This window comes from Entelurus aequoreus, linkage group LG01 (genome assembly GCF_033978785.1).
Source record: "Entelurus aequoreus isolate RoL-2023_Sb linkage group LG01, RoL_Eaeq_v1.1, whole genome shotgun sequence".
In the NCBI taxonomy this organism is placed as follows: Eukaryota; Metazoa; Chordata; class Actinopteri; order Syngnathiformes; family Syngnathidae; genus Entelurus; species Entelurus aequoreus.
Window position 1 is genome coordinate 94,292,024 of NC_084731.1, and position 24,551 is coordinate 94,316,574.

At 37.2% G+C, this 24,551-nt stretch overlaps 1 protein-coding gene across 1 annotated transcript in view; it reads right to left on the reverse strand.

Moving 5' to 3' along the window:
• Positions 1-24,551, reverse strand: part of LOC133649858 (receptor tyrosine-protein kinase erbB-4-like) — a 190,494-nt gene that overhangs the window by 88,485 nt on the left and 77,458 nt on the right. Inside the window, exons 6-11 of the mRNA XM_062046574.1 lie at positions 20,030-20,143; positions 16,254-16,380; positions 12,903-12,976; positions 11,643-11,733; positions 8,308-8,513; positions 3,491-3,623 (exon numbers count right to left, since the gene is read on the reverse strand). Of these exons, the coding sequence (XP_061902558.1) occupies positions 3,491-3,623; positions 8,308-8,513; positions 11,643-11,733; positions 12,903-12,976; positions 16,254-16,380; positions 20,030-20,143 (745 nt within the window). The remainder of the gene's footprint in view (positions 1-3,490; positions 3,624-8,307; positions 8,514-11,642; positions 11,734-12,902; positions 12,977-16,253; positions 16,381-20,029; positions 20,144-24,551) is intronic.

A 24,551-nucleotide genomic window follows, 5' to 3' on the forward strand; every position in this document is an offset into this window, starting at 1 on the left:
ATGCGGAGCTAGCGCTGAGCGCAGGGACGGACAAGCTTCAAAGTGTCTTGGCTGTATGAGCAGGAATCGGACGCCTCGGTCTCCTTAGACCAGTGGTTCTTAACCTGGGGTCGATCGAACCGTAGGGGTTCGGTGAGTCGGCCTCAGAGGTTCGGCAGAGCCTCCGCCGCGGAGGTCAAGACACACCCAACTCATCGTGTAAATAAAAACTTCTCCCTGTTACGGATACCCCCCAAACAATGTCCCTATAATTGTCCATATGTGTTAGCAAACGCAAAAACTCCTTCAGCATTCAGTGGAGCACATGTGAGTGACGTCAGACGTGCACATGCACTCTGGTCACACCTGCAGCACACCTGTTCCAAACCTGACTAAATAACAAGTTAAATGTTTTATTATTATAATCAAATGGCAGCAGTCATTTCCATGATATTATTTTGTAATAAAAGTGTTTTGGCCCACTTACAATGACTATAACATATTGTTTTTCATGAGCTGTGTACTAGTATTGTATGTCTGGGTGGGGGGTCCTGCTTTGGAAATAATGCGTATCCCTTTCAGTTCCGCATTTAGTTCCAACTAAAACATTCACATGTTGCACAATGAGATGTAAACATGGGATCATGTGTACATTCCTGTAACTTTCTGTTTGTAAAATATACCTTTATTAGTATTTCTTTAATATATTAACATCATTTTATGATTACGGTTCGGGTTCGGTGAATGCGCATATGAAACTGGTGGGGTTCGGTACCTCCAACAAGGTTGAGAACCACTGCCTTAGACGCATCCTCGCTCATCCACGCGGACTGGACACGGGCAGAGAGTTAGTGGGCGGCCGACGGTGGGATCGGCTCTCTTGGTTGCTTTGTTGGGTCTGCTACTGTCTCTGGCCATGCTACCCCCCACCCCAGCAGACGATGGCATGGAACACCGCAGAGGCCACCGCAGTGTATATGTTTTTTTTAATGTATTTTTTATTTTTTGTAGCTGTATGTAGAAATGGCTGGTCGCATCAGCTCTGCTCTTTTAATGTCTCTAAAGTCATTTGTGTTCTTTGATGTTTGATGTTTCCCTCTTACACACATGCTTATGTGTGCTTTGGCTATGAGTTTTTTTCTTCTTCTATTGGCTTCAGTCTGGACCCCCTCTCCAGGGGCCCAGGCTTCGACTAAATATTCGTCCCCCCACCATTCCCAGCGTTTACCGGTTTCTCACCTTTTTTGTAAGGGCCGCTGGAAGTTGGCAGACCTGTCAGCGATCCTGTTCTGTCTCCCTGTAATGTTTGTCTGCTCTTGAATGGGATTGTGCTGAAAATCTTAATTTCAACTCGGGGATTAATAAAGTATTTCTGATTCTGATTGCTCAAATATACCAGAGCAGTGGTAAGGAGCCATTAAATGTTAAATCTTTATGATAAACAGAATTAACAAGTCATTTTTTCCACTATCTTCACCTGCAATACCCCAAAAATACCTGTACCTGGTTTCACACTGAGAAATCAAGCAGTAAGTTGCGACGCATCTCCGTGGCCGACTGTATTTACAGTCAGAGGTGGGTAGTAACGGGCTACATTTACTCCGTTACATCTACTTGAGTAACTTTTGGGATAAGTTGTACTTCTAAGAGTAGTTTTAATGCAACATACTTTTACTTTTACTTGAGAATATTTATAGAGTAGAAACGCTACTTTTACTTCGCTCCATTTATCTACAATCAGCTCGCTACTCGCTACTGATTTTTATCGATCTGTTAATGCACGCTTTGTTTGTTTTGGTTTGTCAGACAGACCTTCAAAGTAGGATCTATCGCATGCCTGCGTTTCACCAATCAAAGGCAGTCACTGGTGACGGTTGACTCCGTTTCACCAATCAAACAGAGCCAGGCGGTCACATGATTAACAAGCTTAAGCTTACATGAACTCAACGTCAAACTTGAGGAAGCGCATCGCGGTAAGTAACGTTGGTAGATATTTTGTCTGTCACCATAGGCTGATGTTAGCTTCCCTGCTATGAATCACTGTGTGGGGGCATTTATTAACGCACTGCGGCCTCATAGACACACACGCACAGTTGCACACACACTCACACACTCACGCATGCATAGAAACACCAATCAGAAGTGCACAGTGTGTTCCCAGGTGCACCGTGCAGCCCACACCTATCAGTTTATGGTTTGCGTAAAGACTAACTTGTTATTTTCCTTTGTAATATCTGCCTACTGAGCCTATGGTGCAGTTAAGTTATTGTGGCTCAATTTGCCTTAATTTTTTTTATGTTAATGTATTATTATTTAATATATATTATTGTTTTAGTTGCTTAAGAGATATTCCTGGCTCTGAATTTGCTCATTGCTATTTTTATGTTTTTGTGCATTATTTGTTGCCGTCATCATTAAACGAACAGGTTACTCATCAGTTACTCAGTACTTGAGTAGTTTTTTCACAACATACTTTTTACTTTTACTCAAGTAAATATTTGGGTGACTACTCCTTACTTTTACTTGAGTAATAAATCTCTAAAGTAACAGTACTCTTACTTGAGTACAATTTCTGGCTACTCTACCCACCTCTGTTTACTGTACAAGGAGATCCCCGCCACGTGTCTCTCCCTTCACCAGTCTCTTTCAAAGCCTTTGCAGTGAGCTGTTTTCCCAAAACAACTTCAAAAGCTCCCCTCCCACAAACGGCGCCGGAGAAGGACCGACAACAAGTCAACACGACCAAGGGTTTGCTCTCTCTCAAGCGCCCAACCCACCGTGCAAAATATGAACAGTTTCCTCCTCCCCAAGGTGAGACGTTACAGCTTGACATGGCCGCTTCCAAAAAAATAAAAAATAAAATAAGTTTTCCATCTGCGAGCGCTGCCGGTGTAACCTTATTTTAGACGGATCCTTTCAAGTGTTGTGATGCGCAACATCTCCTGGTTCATTCACAAGGAAGAAGCTGGAAACCATATCTACAAAGAGTTTCTTTTTCCCAGCTGAGTTGCCACTCATCTGTTTGATGTGCCTTCTGGCAGGATCGAGCGACGACCTGAATGCAATTATTCATGCCGCAGTACAACATCAACCGGACCATGAGGCCTTTTGTCGTAAATGTCAGTCATTTCACAGCTCATTTGGGCAATTTTTGATGAAATATCCTAATTCTGCAATATATTCAAATTAATTTGCCACAATGGCCCGTTCACATTACCTACTCACTGTGCAAAATTCCTTATTGGTTCATCTCATTACATTCACGCCAAATGGCAATTAGACGATGCTTCTGAGCCCTTGAGGACATTTTGAGTTCATTCTCATACATCAAAGCAGGTTAAATTGATTTTATTTCCTCTGCCTGTCATGTGTGCCTCTTTGCAAGGGAATTAATGTGCCTCCAGGAACCATAAAGATCTGGCAATGCGTAAAATGCTCGTTTTTTTTGCGGTTCAAACACTTGTGAACCAATAGCCCGGGATCGTAAAGTATTTTTGGATGAATTACGTACCCGTCAAAAAGATTGCAGGATTCGACGCAGGTGCGGCCCCGTCTAAAGTAGCGGCAGGACAGACATTGGTCGGGTCCGGGACCCCAGCAACCTTCATCGGAGCACATCTGATCGCACACCATGCGCTGCTGGGCTATGGAGAAAAATACACAGATTCATACACTGCAAAAACTGATATCTAAGTAAGATTAAAAGCCTACTGAAAGCCACTACTATTGACCACGCAGTCTGATAGTTTATATATCAATGATGAAATCTTAACATTGCAACACATACCAATACGGCCGGGTTAACTTATAAAGTGCAATTTTAAATTTCCCGCTAAACTTCCGGTTGAAAACGTCTATATATGATGACGTATGCGCGTGACGTCAATCGTTGAAACGGAAGTATTCGGACGCCATTGAATCCAATACAAAAAAGCTCTGTTTTCATTTCAAAATTCCACAGTATTCTGGACATCTGTGTTGGTGAATCTTTTGCAATTTGTTTAATGAACAATGAAGACTGCAAAGAAGAAAGTTGTAGGTGGGATCGGTGTATTAGCGGCTGGCTGCAGCAACACAACCAGGAGGACTTTGACTTGGATAGCAGATGCGCTAGTCGACACTAGCCGCCGACCGCACGGATGATCGGGTGAAGTCCTTCGTCCTTCCGTCGATCGCTGGAACGCAGGTGAGCACGGGTGTTGATGAGCAGATGAGGGCTGGCTGGCGTAGGTGGAGCGCTAATGTTTTTATCATAGCTCTGTGAGGTCCCGTTGCTATGTTAGCTTCAATGGCGTCGTTAGCAACAGCATTGTTAAGCTTCGCCAAGCTGGGAATTATTAACCGTGTATTTACATGTCCATGGTTTAATAGTATTGTTGATCTTCTGTCTATCCTTCCAGTCAGGGGTTTATTTATTTTGTTTCTATCTGCATTTGAGCCCGATGCTATCACGTTAGCTCAGTGGCTAAAGAGCTTCGCCGATGTATTGTCGTGGAGATAAAAGTCACTGTGAATGTCCATTTCGCGTTCTCGACTCTCATTTTCAAGAGGATATAGTATCCGAGGTGGTTTAAAATACAAATCCGTGATCCACAATAGAAAAAGGAGAAAGTGTGGAATCCAATGAACCCTTGTACCTAAGTTACGGTCAGAGCGAAAAAAAGATACGTCCTGCACTGCACTGTAGTCCTTCACTCTCACTTTCCTCATCCACAAATCTTTCATCCTCGCTCAAATTAATGGGGTAATCGTCGCTTCCTCGGTCCGAATCGCTCTCGCTGCATTGTAAACAATGGGAAAATGTGAGGAGTCCTTCCTCCGGTGACGTCACGCTACTTCCGGTACAGGCAAGGCTTTTTTTGTATCAGCGACCAAAAGTTGCTACCTTTATCGTCGATGTTCTCTACTAAATCCTTGCAGCAAAAATATGGCAATATCGCGAAATGATCAAGTATGACACATAGAATGGATCTGTTATCCCCTTTTAAATAAAAAAAAAATCATTTCAGTAGGCCTTTAAATATCGCAAATAAGGGTGATATTTGCTTATTTTTTTGTCTGGATAATTCTTCTCACTAAGCAGATTTTATGTTAGAGTGTTTTACCTGTTTTAAGGGTTTTGGTCCTAAGATATTGGAGCTTGTAGCTGAGATTTTGTGACATATATTGAGTAAAACATGCTTGAAACTAGAATATGAAGTGTTGCAAAACTGTGTCATTAACACTCATGTGGTGGAATTTCTGACCTATTGTACCATATTTTGTGTCTGTCGCAGTCCGAAAAGAGAGCGAGGTCGAAAAGCATTAAGAATGTCTGCTCACTTCTCTTTCTTCTATTCTGAACCATTGAAGGAGCACATGTGCGTTATAGTTGAACGAGTGGTCAGCCTGACCATTGTACAAAATGTTTTGATTCTTTATTATGGCTAAAGGATTCAAGGAGGTTGCAGAATAAACAGGTCCAAAAACAACTGGACCATGACACATGAGGGAAACAGATAAATGGCCAAGTAGACCAAGTCTATGTATGAGTCGCATGATTCTCGATTCATCCAACGTCTCCGGAGGACGTTGTCTGTTTGCATTGGCAATTCCATCCAACCTTATACCATTTGATTATGGGTAAATAAAACTTTTGTACTAAATTTACTTTTGTTGCTGTTTAAGATTCGGACCTTCCACCACACTCACAAGTATACAACTATTTTTTTAAAGTAATAATTCTTACTTCATGCATGAAAAAAAAAAAATCATGATGCCGAGCGCATATCATTATGTCAAGATAATAGCACTAGCATTTACTTAATTTAACAATATTTTTCAACATACAGTATATATATATATATATATATATATATATATATATATATATATATATATATATATATATATATATATATATATATATATATATATATATATATATATATATAATAACAATACAATTCTGCTTATGGCCCAAAATCAACCTGAAAGGTCACAGTTTTCTTTGTTACTTAGCAGGCTTAGCAGACAATGACTTCTGTTTTGTTTGATCAACTATTTTACTACCCTTTGGCAACAATTAAGGTTTGTAAATAAACATTTACAGAATCAGTTTTTGTCAATAACTTATTTCGCAACATATATATCTGCAGCCTGTAGTCCGGTGCGGCTAATATACGTAAAAAAATTGTTTTCCCTAAAATTTAGTGGGTGCGACTAATATACCGGTGCGCTCTATAGTCCGGAAAATACGGTATGTCTAATCTTGAATGGGTTTGTACTGAAAACGTCATTTCATTGTACTTTTTAAGTGCAATGACAGTAAAGTTCCATTGCAGTCCATTCCAATTGTGTTTGATTAAAACAACTACAAAAATTGTTTTACATTAATTTAAAAAAAATAAAATAATAAAATTAAAAATTAAAAAGTATATATATATATATATATATATATATATATATATATATATATATATATATATATATATATATATATATATATATATATATATATACACTTTATATATATATATATATATATATATATATATATATATATATATATATATATATATATATATATATATATATATATATATATACTTCATATATATATATATATATATATATATATATATATATATATATATATATATATATATATATATATATATATATATATATATATATATATATATATATATATATAAAAAATAATAAAATTCTGCTTATGGCCCAAATTTAACCTGAAAGGTTGCAGTTTTCTTTGTTACTTAGCAGGCTTAGCAGAGAATGACTTCTGTTTTGTTTGATCATCTCTTTTACTACCCTTTGGCAACAATTAAAGTTTGTAAATAAACATGTACAAAATCATATTTTGTAAATAACTAATTTCACAACGTATATATCTGCAGTTTGTAGCCCGGTGCGGCTAATATACATGTATGGAAAAATATTTTTTTCCCCTAAAATTTAGTGGGTGCGGCTAATATACCGGTGCACTCTAAAGTCCGTAAAATACGGTATGTCTAATCTTGAATGGGTTTGTACTGAAAACGTCATTTCATTGTACTTTTTAAGTGCAATGACAGTAAAGTTCCATTGCAGTCCATTCCAATTGTGTTTGATTAAAACAACTCAAAAAATTGTTTTACATTAATTTGAAAAAAATAAAATTAAAAAATAAAAAGTATATATATATATATATATATATATATATATATATATATATATATATATATATATATATATATATATATATATATATATATATATATATATATATATATATATATATATATATATATATATATATATATATTTACATTAGGGATGTCCGATAATGGCTTTTTGCCGATATCCGATATTCCGATATTGTCCAACTCTTTAATTACCGATACCAACCGATACCGATATCAACCGATATATACAGTCGTGGAATTAACACATTATTATGTCTAATTTGGACAACCAGGTATGGTGAAGATAAGGTACTTTTAAAAAAAAATTATAAAATAAAATAAGATAAATAAATTAAAAACATTTTCTTGAATAAAAAAGAAAGTAAAACAATATAAAAACAGTTACATAGAAACTAGTAATTAATGAAAATGAGTAACATTAACTGCTAAAGGTTAGTACTATTAGTGGACCAGCAGCACGCACAATCATGTGTGCTTACGGACTGTATCCCTTGCTGACTGTATTGATATATATTGATATATAATGTAGGAACCAGAATATTAATAACAGAAAGAAACAACCCTTTTGTGTGAATGAGGAGGGAGGTTTTTTGGGTTGGTGCATTAATTGTAAGTGTAAAAAAAAACAAAAACAAAAAAAACGATACCGATAATAAAAAAAAACGATACCGATAATTTCCGATATTACATTTTAACGCATTTATCGGCCGATAATATCGGCCTGCCGATATTATCGACATCCCTAATTTACATACATATATACATACATATATACAGTACAAATATATATATATATATATATATATATATATATATATATATATATATATATATATATATATATATATATATATATATATATATATATATATATATATATATATATATATATATATATATATATATATATATATATATATATATATATATATATATATATATATATATATATTATTGATTAAAACAAAACAAAAAAATAGTTTCACATTAATAAAAAAAACATTTAATAATAATACAATTCTGCTTATGGCCCCAATTTAACCTCTTTGTTACTTAGCAGGCTGTCTAGCAGCGTACATGCGTTGTGAGGACAGAAGAAGACCAGTGCTAAAACATGGAGACATAAAGAGATGCCACTCACTGCACTCCTTCGGGTCACGATTGTTACGGATAAGCACTTTCTGGCTCGGCGTCCGGAAGAGTGACGTCCAGTTGACGGTATTGTAGAAGCATAGACGGCTGTTGTTGAATATGTAGACGTTGCCCGCGCTAATCTCATCCAGCGACTGGAACTGCAAGGAGGAGATCCAACGCTGCTTCAAGATCAGCAAGGAGATGCCGCTTCCACTGTAGGGAGGTGGCATGACGAAGAATCTCAAATTAAACATAAAGGAGATACGTGCTTCTAGTTCTAACCAGCATTTAGCAAACTGCATACAAAACCTGCTTTAATTAAAACTGTCATGCTGTGTGCAAAGCAACGTGCGGAGACAGCTCATTTCCTCACACTGTGAGCGGAGGGGAAATAAGATCACTCTGAGTTTGACCAAAGGCTGCCTCGATAAAACATGATAAGCTACATATGTAAGAAAGTGATGGTTCAAACTTACTGTCTAGTAGTGTCTTCATACAGTCACGATCAAAAGTTTACATACACTCGTAAAGAACATAATGTCATGGCTGTCTTGAGTTTCCGAGCATTTCTACAACTCTTATTTTTTTGTGATTTGAGCACATACTTGTTGGTCACAATAAACATTCATGAAGTTTGGTTCTTTTATGAATTTATTATGGGTCTACTGAAAATGTGACCAAATCTGCAGGGTCAAAAGTATACATACAGCAATGTTAATATTTGCTTGCATGTCCCTTGGCAAGTTTCACTGCAATAAGGCGCCTTTGGTAGCCATCCACAAGCTTCTGGCAAGCTTCTCACTTTTTCTCCTCCAGACATATTGCTGGGTATTGTGGCCAAACAGCTCAATTTTTATTCCATCTGACATCACATGGACAAAGATAGGACCTTCTGGAGGAAAGTTCTGTGGTCAGATGAAACATAAATTGAGCTGTTTGGCCACAATACCCAGCAATATGTTTGGAGGAGAAAAGGTGAGGCCTTTAATCCCAGGAACACCATGCATACCGTCAAGCATGGTGGTGGAGGTATTATGCTCTGGGCCTGTTTCGCTGCCAATGGAACTGGTGCTTTACAGAGAGTAAATGGGACAATGGAAAAGGAGGATTACCGTATTTTTCGGAGTATAAGTCGCTCCGGAGTATAAGACGCACCGGCCGAAAATGCATAATAAAGAAGGAAAAAAACATATATAAGTTGCACTGGAGTATAAGTCGCATTTTTGGGGGAAATTTATTTGATAAAACCCAACACCAAGAATAGACATTTGAAAGGCAATTTAAAATAAATAAAGAATAGTGAACAACAGGCTGAATAAGTGTACGTTATATGACGCATAAATAACCAACTGAGAACGTGCCTGGTATGTTAACGTAACATATTATGGTAAGAGTCATTCAAATAACTATAACATATAGAACATGCTATACGTTTACCAAACAATCTGTCACTCCTAATCGCTAAATCCCACGAAATCTTATACGTCTAGTCCAGGGGTCGGCAACCTTTACCACTCAAATAGCCATTTTGGCAAGTTTCACAAATTAAAGAAAATAATGGGAGCCACAAAAAAAAAAAGTAAAATTTAAAATGAAAAACACTGCATACAAAGCTTAAATTGCTTTGTGCTATGTTAACCAGGGGTCTCAGACTCACGCACCGGCACGCACTTTAATATGGAAATTTGATGTTAGTACAGCCCGCGAGTTTTGAATGAATGGCGCTTGATAGCGTCATACTTGCCAACCCTCTCATACTTGCCAACCCTCTCATTATTTCTGGGAGACTCCCGAATATCAGACCGTGATGGCGCTGCTTTTGGCGCCCTCTACAGCCTGCCCAAACAGTGTACCTGCTCGACCACATGTAGAATGTAGCTTCAGCTTGCTCACGTAAGTGACAGCAAGGCGTACTAGCTCAGCAGCCACACAGCTCACACTGACGGTGTAAGTAAATACCCAGAATCCCATGCAGCACTAACTCTTCTCAACCGACGCACGGAGGGGGTTGATGTGTGGGGGGGGGGGGGGTTTGGAGGTAGCGGGGGTGTATAATGTAGACCGGAAGAGTTAGGGCTGCATGGGATTCTGGGTATTGGTTGTGTTGTGTTTATGTTGTGTTACGGTGGGATGTTCTCCAGAAATGTGTTTTTCATTCTTTTTTGGTGTGGGTTCACAGTTTGGCGCATATTTGTAACGTAACAGTGTTAAAGTTGTTTTATACGGCTACCGTCAGTGTAAGCTGTGTGGCTGATGACTAAGTATGTTTTGCTGTCTCCCACGTGTGCAAGTAAAAGCTACATACAACATGTGGCCGGGCTGGCACACTGTATGTAAATGCTATAGGGAACAATTACTGCAGTGCAATTGGGCATGCCCTTAATCTAGTAATTAGAGTGAAAATAGGATTATATTTGCCCTGGGAGTTATCTAGGAGAGGCACTGAGATCCATAAGTCTCCTGGGAAAATCGGGGGGTCGGCAAGTATGCAGCTGAGTCGCATCAGAGTGAAAGAGCCGCATGCGGCTCCGGAGCCGCGGGTTGCCGACCCCTGGTCTAGTCTCTTACGTGAATGAGCTAAATAATATTATTTTATATTTTACGGTAATGTGTTAATAATTTCACACATAAGTCGCTCCTGAGTATAAGTCGCAACCCCGGCCAAACTATGAAAAAAACTGCGACTTATAGTCCGAAAAATACTGTACCTCCAAATTCTTCAGGACAACCTAAAATCATCAGCCCGGAGGTTGGGTCTTGGGCGCAACAGGACAATGACCCCAAACACATGTCGAAAGTGGTAAAGGAATGGCTAAATCAGGCTAGAATTAAGGTTTTAAAGAATGGCCTTCCCAAAGTCCTGACTTAAAGGTGTGGACAATGCTGAAGAAACAAGTACATGTCAGAAAACCAACACATTTAGCTGAACTGCACCAATTTTGTCAAGAGGAGTGGTCCAAAATTCAACCAGAAGCTTGTGGATGGCTACTAAAAGTGCCTTATTGCAGTGAAACTTGCCAAGGGACATGTAAGCAAATATTAACATTGCTGTATGTATACTTTTGACCCAGCAGATTTGCTCACATTTTCAGTAGACCAACAATAAATTCATAAAAGAACCAAACTTCATGAATGTTTTTTCGTGACCAACAAGTATGTGCTCCAATCACTCTATCACAAAAAAATAAGAGTTGTAGAAATTATTGGAAACTCAAGACAGCCATGACATTATGTTTTTTACAAGTCTATGTCAACTTTTGATCGTGACTGTAAATACTTTAGAGGCATTGACCACAAACATTTTTTTGGTCGACTTTGTCTCAGGCAACAATGTGCTCGTACCTGTAAAGGGATCTCCCGCCAATGGTAGCCAGGTTGGAAAAAACACTCAGATCGGTCATGTTCTCGGGCCAAGATTGGATGTTGAGGTAACCTACAGACATCGTGGACAAAACCAGTGCATGAGAAGTCCCGTCGGTGACACATGGCACACCTATTGTTACTATAACAATCTACAAGGTTAATATAGGTTGCTTCTCTTTCTTCCCCTCCATTTTTCTGCATTGTTTTGTATCTCTAGTTATCATTACGTATATGTATTGTTGCATTTGAACAAATGTATTGTTAATAATAAAGGTAAATTATTGGTATTGTTCATTATCAATAGCGCTATTTCTATTGATATTTGTATTGTAGTGTAATAATGCTCATGGTCATTTCTGTATTATTTATTTCGCTAACTGCTTCTTTACTAGCACTATTACCATCATATTTGTACATATCGTATTTGCTGATGTTGCTCTATTGTTGTTGTTGTTGTTGCTGTTGTTGTTTTTGTCTCTCTGTCTTATCCCCCTCTTGTCCCCACAATTCCCCCCGTCTGTCTTCCTGTTTTTCTCTTTCTATCCCCTCCGGCTGCATCAAATGATAATATAAATACATTTAATAAAGTCAAATACAAATAAGGCAACAAGAGAAGTATCCTGCACTTCTTTTTGTGAAGTAAATCTGAACAGCCGATATGGGCATCTACATCTACTATATGATTTGTCTGAGAAGATGGACAAGACCAAAAAAAAAAAAAAAAAAAAAAAAAAAAAAAAAAAAAATTCCCGTCGGCATTGCTTTGTGACACAAAGGCCGCATTTGATGAGGAAACCCAAGAATATAATTAGGTTGTTGCCTACGTCTTGAAAAAAAAAGTTCAAGCAAGAATTAATTATTTGAAGGAAATGGACAATATGTGCTAATTAAAAAAGACTGGATTTGATATTCCGCACAATTTGTGGAGTTGCATTGGGTTTTAATGACAGATAATATCGCATCAGCATGTGTGGAAACGGCGTTAAAGCTCGGGAGCCGAGGACGACTGAGGCAGAGAAGCCATTGCTCTTTCTTATTGCTTGGCTTTTCATTATGAAAATGCAGCTTCGCTCCATTAGCTGTTTGGCTCAACTGCAAGCCACACTTTAATATGACGAAGGGTTTGTATACCAGACATCGCTCATCCCTTTAAGGCCTCTACTCGCTAATGAGCACACACACACACACGCACAATTATGTTATGTTGCTCAGCCATTATTTCCAAAGTCACTCACTCACCTGTGATCTCTTTTACAGTGCGGAATGCGTTAAGGCGCTCGGGATCCATCGGTCCGATTCCATGATACATGTCCCTGGAAGCGGAAAACACAAAGAATTAGGGATTGACCGATTATTGGCCGAGCCGATTATCGGTACCGATATTTGGTATTTTGATTTTTTTTTTTTACTGTTATCAACTGTTTTTTTTATATTTATAATGAATAGTAATATTTAGCCTCTAGTATTACACTGCAAAAAGTCAGTGTTCAAAAACGAGAAAAAACTAAACAAAAATGAGGGGTATTTTACTTCAACTAAGCAACATTATCTGCCAATAGAACAAGAAAATTCGGCTTGTCAAGACTTTCCAAAACAAGTCAAATTAGCTAACCTCAATGAACCCAAAAATACCTTAAAATAAGAATATTCTCACTAATAACAAGTGCACTTTTCTTGGTAGAAAAAAAGAGACCTTTTTGCTCAATATGTTGAAAACTATTCTTAAATTAAGTACATGCTCGTGCCATTATCTTGACATAATATTATGCGCTCAGCATTACATTTCTTGACACCAGCAAACTTATACTAAAAACTAGTTTATTGTTCTTAATGGAAAGGCAACAAGGCAACCGCTTGTTACTCTCGGGGTCTCCTCGCCACTCAGGCAAATCGTATGGTCTAAAAATGCATTTTTCCATCGATAACATGACATCATCGCACCAAGTGCGTGCTCTTTCAGTCAATTAGTGCGCATATATACAGCCCGGCCCCCGGCCAAAAATGTTTTAATTGTAATATTGAAGAATTCATCTGAATGTGCATGAACTATTTCTGTTCAAAATTGTTAGAAATGTCAAATGTTTAAATATTATCTGTCAGTTTACTGTACTGTGCCAACTGTACTACTATATGAGTACGTATTTTCTATTGTTTCATTGAAAATAAAACAGCAAAGTCCATTTAGCTGTCATCCGTTTTAATTATGAGACACATTTGTGTCAAAGTCATGATTTTTTTTTCATGCTTGAAATAAGAAATTATTACTTTAAGAAAGTAGTTTTATACTTGTGAGTGTTGATGACACAGCTTTGCAAGAGTTGATATTCTAGTTCCAAGCATGTTTTACTCAATATAGGTCATCAAATCTCAGCTACAAGCTGTAATATCTTACTGAGATCATTTAGGACCAAAACCCTTAAAACAAGTAAAACACTCTAACACAAAATATTTGCTTAGTAAGAAGAATTATCTTATCAGACAGAAAATAAGCAAATATCACCCTTATTTGAGACATTTAATCTTACTTAGATTTCAGTTTTTGCAGTGCACCATTTCTATTATTTCAAATGTAACAATATTCAAACTGCCTTTTTTTAAATCCGACATGCCGATATGAATGTTTTGGTTAAGCTGATCTCCTGAAATTTTCAGTAAAACTTGATAATATTCCTATTCTGTCTTGGTGATCCTTCTTACTCAGCATATATGTCATCGAAAGAACTTGGGATTGACCAGTAACTTAAAATTCCCTGGGAGGAAGAGCTGGTCAACGCAACATAGTACAGTGTGTTATTCTAAATGTTGGCGCCGATATGTCACTTTTACTGGAAATGAATATCAGCTCCAAATATCGGTTATCGCCTTATCGGCCTCTTTCAGTACTAATAAAAACATATTTCCGTCGATCTCAGTAAAGCAGGGGTCACCAACCTTTTTGAAACCAAGAGCTACTTCTTGGGTACTGATTAATGCGAAGGGCTACCAGTTTGATACACACTTAAATAAATTGCCAGAAATAGCCAATTTGCTCAATTTACCTTTAACTCTATGTTATTATTAAAAATTAATGATATTTACACTTAATTGAACGGTTTAAAAGAGGAGAAAACACGGAAAAAATGACAATTAAATTTTGAAACATAGTTTATCTTCAATTTCGACTCTTTAAAATTCAAAATTCAACCGATAAAAATAAGAGAAAAACTAGCTAATTCGAATCTTTTTGAAAAAATTAAAAAAAGAATTTATTAATTTTTCCTGATTAAGATTAATTTTTGAATTTTGATGACATGTTTTAAATAGGTTAAAATCCAATCTACACTTTGTTAGAATATATAACAAATTGGACCAAGCTATATTTCTAACAAAGACAAATCATTATTTCTTCTAGATTTTCCAGAACAAAAATTTTAAAATAAATTCAAAAGACTTTGAAATAAGATTTAAATTTGATTCTACAGATTTTCTAGATTTGCCAGAATATTTTTTTTTAATTTGAATCATAATAAGTTTGAAGAAATATTTCACAAATATTCTTCGTCAAAAAAACAGAAGCTAAAATGAAGAATTAAATTCAAATTTATTTATTATTCTTTACAATAATAAAAAAAAAATACTTGAACATTGCTTTAAATTGTCAGGAAAGAAGAGGAAGGAATTTAAAAGGTAAAAAGGTTTATGTGTTTAAAAATCCTAAAATCATTTTTAAGGTTGTATTTTTTCTCTAAAATTGTCTTTCTGAAAGTTATAAGAAGCAAAGTAAAAAAACAAGAAGAATTTATTTAAACAAGTGAAGACCAAGTCTTTAAAATATTTTCTTGGATTTTCAAATGCTATTTGAGTTTTGTCTCTCTTAGAATTAAAAATGTCGGGCAAAGCAAGACCAGCTTGCTAGTAAATAAATAAAATTAAAAAAATAGAGGCAGCTCACTGGTAAGTGCTGCTATTTGAGCTATTTTTAGAACAGGCCAGCGGGCTACTCATCTGGTCCTTACGGGCTACCTGGTGCCTGCGGGCACCGCGTTGGTGACCCCTGCAGTAAAGAATGTACCAATAATCTATCATTAACTCTGCAAGGTCATCTCATTTGCTAACACCGGAAAAAACATGTTTTTTTTCCACCAAAGTCAGCTTGCGCCTCTCATATGATGTGTTGTGCGACCTCCATTTGTATCTATCAGTTTTCTCCGAGAGCTCCAGGTCACTATGACAGCACTGTTGGATAGAACTCGGAACATTTCTCGCCGACCTACCCACCACCCCCCCAAAAAAAAGGGACTGTTTGTTTACTGTTGTTGTGTCTTATTCCATTCCGCCGTTGAGTTGTTTTCAAGCAAGTACAGAAGGTTCTTTCTGCTCATGCTCACACGGGTCCACAAATCAATACGTCCATTTTAACAATAGATCAAATGTCTGCATGCATCGTGGAAAGAGTTCGAATACAAGGAGCCAAATACTCATGTTGGATTTCCGCTGGCTAGCTTCACATTTTGGGAAAACTCACATCTCTCTCTCTCGAGCCATCTCAGGTCAGTTAATTGCTCTCTCCCTCGGGGGGAGGAAAGTGTGTGATTTGATGCTGTCACTCACCCTTTAATCCCAGTGATGAGGAAGATGAGGTTGCCATTGATTTTTGTGCAGTTGACAAATTTATCAATATTGCTGGCGTCCACCGTTTGAGCCGTTTGCAGGCTGCCCGTCCCGATGCCGTCGCACACTGTTGAGACCAACACAACCAACGCATCCATTACGCTCTCGTGCGTCTTGAAGTGATGAAGTGCGCGTCACTTTATTTTCAACATTTGGTCGCCACGATAAGGTCATGCATCGGAATGATTGCGATGAAAGCGCCACGTAACAACACATTTGCATTAATTAAAATGTTTTTGCAGCCCGCGTCTGACCAAGGCAGTCAAGGGCGATGATAAATAAGGCTGGCATTAAATCGTAACCCCTTTTTGATAGTGATTTATACAAGCCAATTCCATATCTGAAATGTTAATTTGTTATCATTCCCCACAGTTCCTTTTGGCTATCCCTCATTAACCTCTCGCTGCTGCATGACGATGAAACGGAGAGATTAACCCTTACATGGAACCAATGAGGATATTGCAGCTGTCTGGGACTTTGTTGGAGCCATTTCATGATGGTGTTAACCCCCTGTTTTGGTCTAAAACAGGGGTCACCAACCTTTTTGAAACCAAGAGCTACTTCTTGGGTACTGATTAATGCGAAGGGCTACCAGTTTGATACACACTTAAATAAATTGCCAGAAATAGCCAATTTGCTCAATTTACCTTTAACTCTATGTTATTATTAATAATTAATGATATTTACACTTAATTGAACGGTTTAAAAGAGGAGAAAACACGAAAAAAATGACTATTAAATTTCGAAACATAGTTTATCTTCAATTTCGACTCTTTAAAATTCAAAATTCAACCGAAAAAAAGAAGAGAAAAACTTAAAAAAAGAATTTATGGAACATCATTAGTAATTTTTCCTGATTAAGATTAATTTTAGAATTTTGATTAAATAGGTTAAAATCCAATTTACACTTTGTTAGAATATATAACAAATTGGACCAAGCTATATTTCTAACAAAGACAAATCATTATTTCTTCTAGATTTTCCAGAACAAAATTTTTAAGAAGATTTCAAAAGACTTTGAAATAAGATTTAAATTTGATCCTGCAGATTTTCTAGATTTGCCAGAATAATTGTTTTGAATTTTAATCATAATAAGTTGGAAGAAATATTTCACAAATATTCTTCGTCGAAAAAACAGAAGCTAAAATGAAGAATTAAATTAAAATGTATTTATTATTCTTTACAATAAAAAAAATACATTTACTTGAACATTGATTTAAATTGTCAGGAAAGAAGAGGAAGGAATTTAAAAGGTAAAAAGGTATATGTGTTTAAAAATCCTAAAATCATTTTTAAGGTTGTATTTTTTCTCTAAAATTGTCTTTCTGAAAGTTATAAGAAGCAAAGTAAAAAAAAATAATGAATTTATTTAAACAAGTGAAGACGACGTCTTTAAAATATTTTCTTGGATTTTCAAATTCTATTTGAGTTTTGTCTCTCTTAGAATTAAAAATGTCGGGCAAAGCGAGACCAGCTTGCTAGTAAATAAATACAATTTTAAAAAATAGAGGCAGCTCACTGGTAAGTGCTGCTATTTGAGCTATTTTTAGAACAGGCCAGCGGGCTACTTATCTGGTCCTTACGGGCTACCTGGTGCCCGCGGGCACCACGTTGGTGACCCCTGGTCTAAAATATTGCAGATATGAAGATCTATCCACACATAGAGTCAAGGTCAAAGAACATAATATCATGGCTGTCTGGAGTTTCCAATAATTTCTACAACTCGTTTTTTTTTTGTGACTTGATTGTCCCATACTGAAGTTTGGTTCTTTTATGAATTTATTATGGGTCTACTGAAAATGTGACCAAATCTGCTGGGTCAAAAGTATACATACTGCAATGTTAATATTTGGTTACAAGTTTCACTGCAAAAAGGCGCTTTTGGTAGCCATCCACAAGCTTCTGGTTGAATTTTTGACCACTCCTCTTGACAAAATTGGTGCAGTTCAGCTAAATGTGTTGGTTTTCTGACATGGACTTGTTTCTTCAGCATTGTCCACATGCTTAAGTCAGGACTTTGGGAAGGCCATTCTTTAAAACTTTAACGGATCGATACAGCGTCCGTATTACTGAAGACGCCGCACCGATCCGCCTGTCGATCTCACGATCCACTCTTCCCTCACTCGTGAACAAGACTCCGAGGTACTTGAACTCCTCCACTTGGGGCAGGGTCTCGGCGGAGGTCAAGACACACCCGACTCATCGTGTAAATAAAAACTTCTCCCTATCGGCGTATTACGGATACGGCAACAGCAGAAGTCACACTGATTTGCAGGTGTGTAATTTGTTGTGAGTTTATGCACTGTGTTGGTTTTGTTGTTTGAACAAGGTGATGTTCATGCACGGTTCATTTTGTGCACCAGTAAAAAAAAAACATGGTAACACTTCAGTATGGGAAATATATTCACCATTAATTAGTTGCTTATTAACATGCAAATTAGTAACATATTGGCTCTTAACTACCAGTAGTCATTATTAAGTACTTATTAATGCCTTATTCGGCATGGCCTTATTATAACCCTACGCCTCTAACCCTGACCCTAACCCTAACCAAATAACTGTAAATTAAGTCTTTGTTACTTAAAATATGTTCCCCTAGTATCCAAATAACTCTAAATTAAGTCTCTGTTACTTAGAATATGATAGAGATAGTACTTTATAGATAGTACTTTATTGATTCCTTCGGGAGAGTTCCCTCAGGAAAATTTAAATGTTAAATGTTTAAATGTTCCCCATACTAAAGTGTTACCAAAAACATAACTTTGTCTTGCATTTGAAAAATATATATATATATATTTTTGCACTAAAGAAGGGTTTGGTGAATGCGCATATGAAACTGGTGGGGTTCGGTACCTCAAACAAGGTTAAGAACCACTGGTCTAGTCTCTTACGTGAATGAGCTAAATAATATTACTTGATATTTTACAGTAATGTGTTAATAATTTCACACATAAGTCGCTCCTGAGTATAAGTCGCACCCCCGGCCACACTACGAAAAAAACTGCGACTTATAGTCCGGAAAATACGGTAATTCCTGCGAGCCAATGCTGATCCGGTATTATGACGTTATATCCCACTGAAACATCCATCCATCCATCCATTTTCTACCGCTTGTCCCTTTCGCGATCGCGGGGGGGTGCTGGAGCCTATCTCAGCTTGCATTCGGAACAGTGTGGTTGCTTTAGCTGTTGACAAGTAGACAAATGCAGTAGAGTACATGAAACTGTAGAAAACAGATTTGTCACGAGACCGGATTGATTCAGATGCCACCTGGGCCATCTTTGGTATTTCATCAAACTGGGAGTGTCAAACCCAGATCTTAGATCAAGACATTATTAGACGCCATTGGAGATGCGTAGCCTAGTAAAGGTGGAGGTGCAACCATTTGATTGTCTTCAACAATGAAACTGGGTTAAAACAGAGGACTGTCAATTTCTTGGTACCTACATCTGGGATTTCATAAGCATAGCTTTCATGCATTCTCCTGCTGCCATGTGTCTGGTGTCCCTTTTAACCGATTGTTGGGATGGAACCGTTTACACATCCGTTGAAGTTGTACTTTAGACCACCACGGCCGTTTACTCCACATTCCGCTTCATGTCGACAACCACGACAGACAGCGGAGATATAAAACGGCATAATGGCTGCTTTGCTGGCCACACTTTGCGGGAAATCAATGTGCAATCCAAATAAAACATAATCCTTCTGTGGATTACCTTTAGGGCAGATGTCTGTACAGGGAATGCACATCTTGATGCGGTTCTCCTCCACTTCCATCTTGTTGCTAGGACACGCGCGGACACATGAGCTATGGTCCACCACAAAGTTATCTGAAACCAACAGAGGATGTTAGCACTCCTTAGCATATTGAGGATGTGGGGAGACAGATATTTGGAATCTTTTTTGCAAAATATATTTGTGTTGGAAGGGTCAGCTAGTGTGCACACGCTTGAATCGGAAATCTGTTCAGGACTTTTCAATGGATCTGTCGGCAGATATGCTGATCTGCTTGGTTTCAGCTGCTAAATGCAGCATTTTGTACCTACAGTAATTGAGGCTTGCAATGAATTCCTGATTGATTAAATAATTGTATTCTAGAAGGGTGTGACGGATGGGATTAGTGCATAGATTGGGGGTATAAACTTGTTCAACTGAAAGCCGCACACTGAAAATTAGTTTTCAAAACCAATACAACATGTACCGTATTTTTCGGATTATAAGTCGCAGTTTTTTTCATAGTTTGGCCGGGGGTGCGACTTATACTCAGGAGCGATTTATGTGTGAAATTATTAACACATTACCGTAAAATATCAAATAATATTATTTAGCTCATTCACGTAAGAGACTAGACGTATAAGATTTCATGGGATTTAGTGATTAGGAGTGACAGATTGTTTGGTAAACGTATAGCATGTTCTATATGTTATAGTTATTTGAATGACTCTTACCATAATATGTTACGTTAACATACCAGCCACGTTCTCAGTTGGTTATTTATGCCTCATATAACGTACACTTATTCAGCCTGTTGTTCACTATTCTTTAGACATTTTAAATTGCCTTTCAAATGTCTATTCTTGGTGTTGGCTTTTATCAAATAAATTACCCCAAAAAATGCGACTTATACTCCAGTGCGACTTATATATGTTTTTTCCCTTCTTTTTTATGCATTTTCGGCCGGTGCGACTTATACTCCGGAGCGATCTATACTCCGAAAAATATGGTAGATTTTTTACAACCTTTAGGGATCCCCTCAAGTTTGGTCCCAGGGACCCAGAAGGGTCTCAGTCATAACAATTTTAAAAATAATTAATATATTATTATTAATGTATTCATCATTCAACACTTAAATCTCTAGATCAACTTCAGATTTTTCTGTCGCTATAAAGTACATGTTTTTGTTTATGTTTCATGCCCTTTTTGTCAAAGAAACCCTTGTTTTCAATGGCAAAAACACAAACTTTGCAATATTTTCCCCCCAGTAAAAATTCAAATTGGTCATTAATTCATAACACCCTTGATTTTAATTCATTATTGATTTTGAGCTATGACAGTTTCAGTTTAAAAAAAAATAAAAATCTGCTAAAGTTTGTGGGGATCATAAAAGGGTCCCACTCATAAAAGTGGTACAAATAATACGTAATTTTTTTTTTTTTTACTTTCAAAACTCAAGTCCACAGATCAACAGCCGCCGATTATGTTTTTTTGTTTGTTTTATGTACTTTATGTCAATGAACGTTTTTTATATGGCAAACCCACTAAAGTTAAAGTTAGAGTCCCCGTGATAGTCACACACACACTAGGTGTGGTCAAATTACCGGTACCAAAATTGTTTCGATACTTTTCGGTACTTTGATAGTTTTCTAAATAAAGGGCAACACAAAAAATTGCATTATTGGCTTTATTTTAACAAAAAATCTTAGGGTAAATTAAACATATGTTTCTTATTGCAAGTTTGTCCTTAAATAAAATAGTGGACATACTAGACAACTTGTCTTTTATTAGTAAGTAAGCAAACAAAGGCTCCTAATTTAGTCTGCTGACATATGCAGTGTCATTTTCCATTCTATTATTTTGTCAAAATTATTAAGGACAAGTGGTAGAAAATGAATTATTCATCTACTTGTTCATTTACTGTTAATATCTGCTTACTTTCTGTTTTAACATGTTCTATCTCCACTTCTGTTAACATTGAATAATTACTTATTAGTTTTGAATGATACCACAAATTTGGGTGTCAATCTGATACCAAGTTGTTACAGGATCATACATTGGTCGTATTCAAAGTCCTCATATTTCCTGAGTTTATAAACATAATATACATTTTTTAAAAACGAAAGAAGATGTGATGACAAAAAGTATCAATGTACCGTATTTTTCGGACTATAAGTCGCAGTTTTTTTCATAGTTTGGCCGGGGGTGCGACTTATACTCAGGAGCGACTTATGTGTGAAATTATTAACACATTAGCGTAAAATATTATTTATCTCATTCACGTAAGAGACTAGACTTATAAGATTTCATGGGATTTAGCGATTAGGAGTGACAGATTGTTTGGTAAACGTATAGCATGTTCTATATGTTATAGTTATTTGAATGACTCTTACCATAATATGTTACGTTAACATACCAGGCACCTTCTCAGTTGGTTATTTATGCCTCATATAATGTACACTTATTCAGCCTGTTGTTCACTATTCTTTATTCATTTTAAATTGCCTTTCAAATGTTTTTTATGGTGTTACGTTTTATCAAATAAATTTCCCCGAAAAATGCGATAAGTGGGACTTATATATGTTTTTTTCTATCTTTATTATGCATTTTCGGCCGGTGCGACTTATACTACGGAGCGACTTATACTCCGAAAAATACGGTAATCATAGTAGTATCAACTAGATACGCTCCTGTACTTGGTATCATTACAGTGTATATTAGGTGTAGATCCCCCAATGGCGTTTGTTTACATTGTGACGCCGGTGAGCTACAATGTGTAGTGAAGAATGTTTAGCTATTCTTCATCCTGCAGGGATGATACTTGTACGAAACTTACTTTTGTTTGACGCCATGGAGGTGAGGATTAGTGATTTAGAAGTAGCTAAAACACTGCCGACTGGGGCTGGGGCTAGCTAGCCATGTCTTAAAGGCCTACTGAAACCCAGTACTACCGACCACGCAGTCTGATAGTATATATATTAATGATGAAATCTTAACATTGCAACACATGCCAATACGCCCAGGTTAACTTATAAAGTGCAATTTTAAATTTCCCGCTAAACTTCCGGTTGAAAATGCCTTTGGATGATGACGTATGTGCGTGACGTAGCCAGTGAAACAGGAGTATCGGTAGCCCATTGAATCCAATACAAAACAGCTCTGTTTTCATCTCAAAATTCCACAGTATTCTGGACATCTGTGTTGGTGAATCTTTTGCAATTTGTTTAATGAACAATGGAGATTGCAAAGAAGAAAGTTGTAGGTGGGATCGGTGTATTAGCGGCTGGCTGTAGCAACACAACAAGGAGGACTTACTTGGAAAGCAGACGCGCTAGCCAACGCTAGCCTACAAACGCATCGGTGATCGGGTGAAGTCCTTCGTCGTGCCGTCGATCGCTGGAACGCAGGTGAGCACGGGTGTTGATGAGCAGATGAGGGCTGGCTGGCGTAGGTGGAGCGCTAATGTTTTAACATAGCTCTGTGAGGTCCGGTTGCTAAGTTAGCTTCAGCGTCGTTAGCAACAGCATTGTTAAGCTTTGCCAGGCTGAGAATTATTAACCGTGTAGTTACATGTACATGGTTTAATAGTATTGTTGATCTTCTGTCTATCCTTCCAGTCAGGGATTTATTTATTTTGTGTCCATCTGCATTTGATCCAGATGCTATCACGTAAGCTCAGTAGCTAAAGAGCTTTGCCGATGTATTGTCGTGGAGATAAAAGTCACTGTGAATGTCCATTTCGCGTTCTCGACTCTCATTTTCAAGAGGATATAGTATCCGAGGTGGTTTAAAATACAAATCCGTGATCCACAATAGAAAAAGGAGAGAGTGTGGAATCCAATGAGCCAGCTTGTACCTAAGTTACGGTCAGAGCGAAAAAAGATATGTTTAACTTTATCGTCGTTGTTCTATACTAAATCTTTTCAGCAAATTATGGCAATATCGCGAAATGATCAAGTATGACACATAGAATGGATCTGCTATCCCCGTTTAAATAAAACATTTCATTTCAGTAGGCCTTTAAAGCACCTCTTCCTGAGGGCGTTTAGTGTTATAACTTCACCTTTATCGTTAGTTTTTAAGCCAAAATGCGTCCGTTCTCCCTTTTCTGTCCACACACTGTGTCTGTTTGTAAGTACTCTGTGATTGTGTGCGCTGCCGAACATGCTCGTCTGCTCGTAAACCAACAATGACAAGACGGGGGCGCGGGAGGTGGCGGACCAGTACTTTTCAGAGGCGGTAAAGTACCGAATATGGTTCATTAGTATCGCGGTACTATACTAATACCAGTATACCGTACAACCCTAATATATACTATGAAATCATATCTCATCAAATGAGGTTATTTGCTCTGTTGAAGAAGGATCTGATTCTAGTGAGTTCTCTGTAGGCTCCGATTAAAAAACAAACCTCTATATCAGGGGTGTCAAACTCATTTTAGTTGGGGGGCCATATGGAGAAAAATCTACTCCCAAGTGGGCCGGACAGGTAAAATCACGGCACGATAACTTAAAAATAAAGACA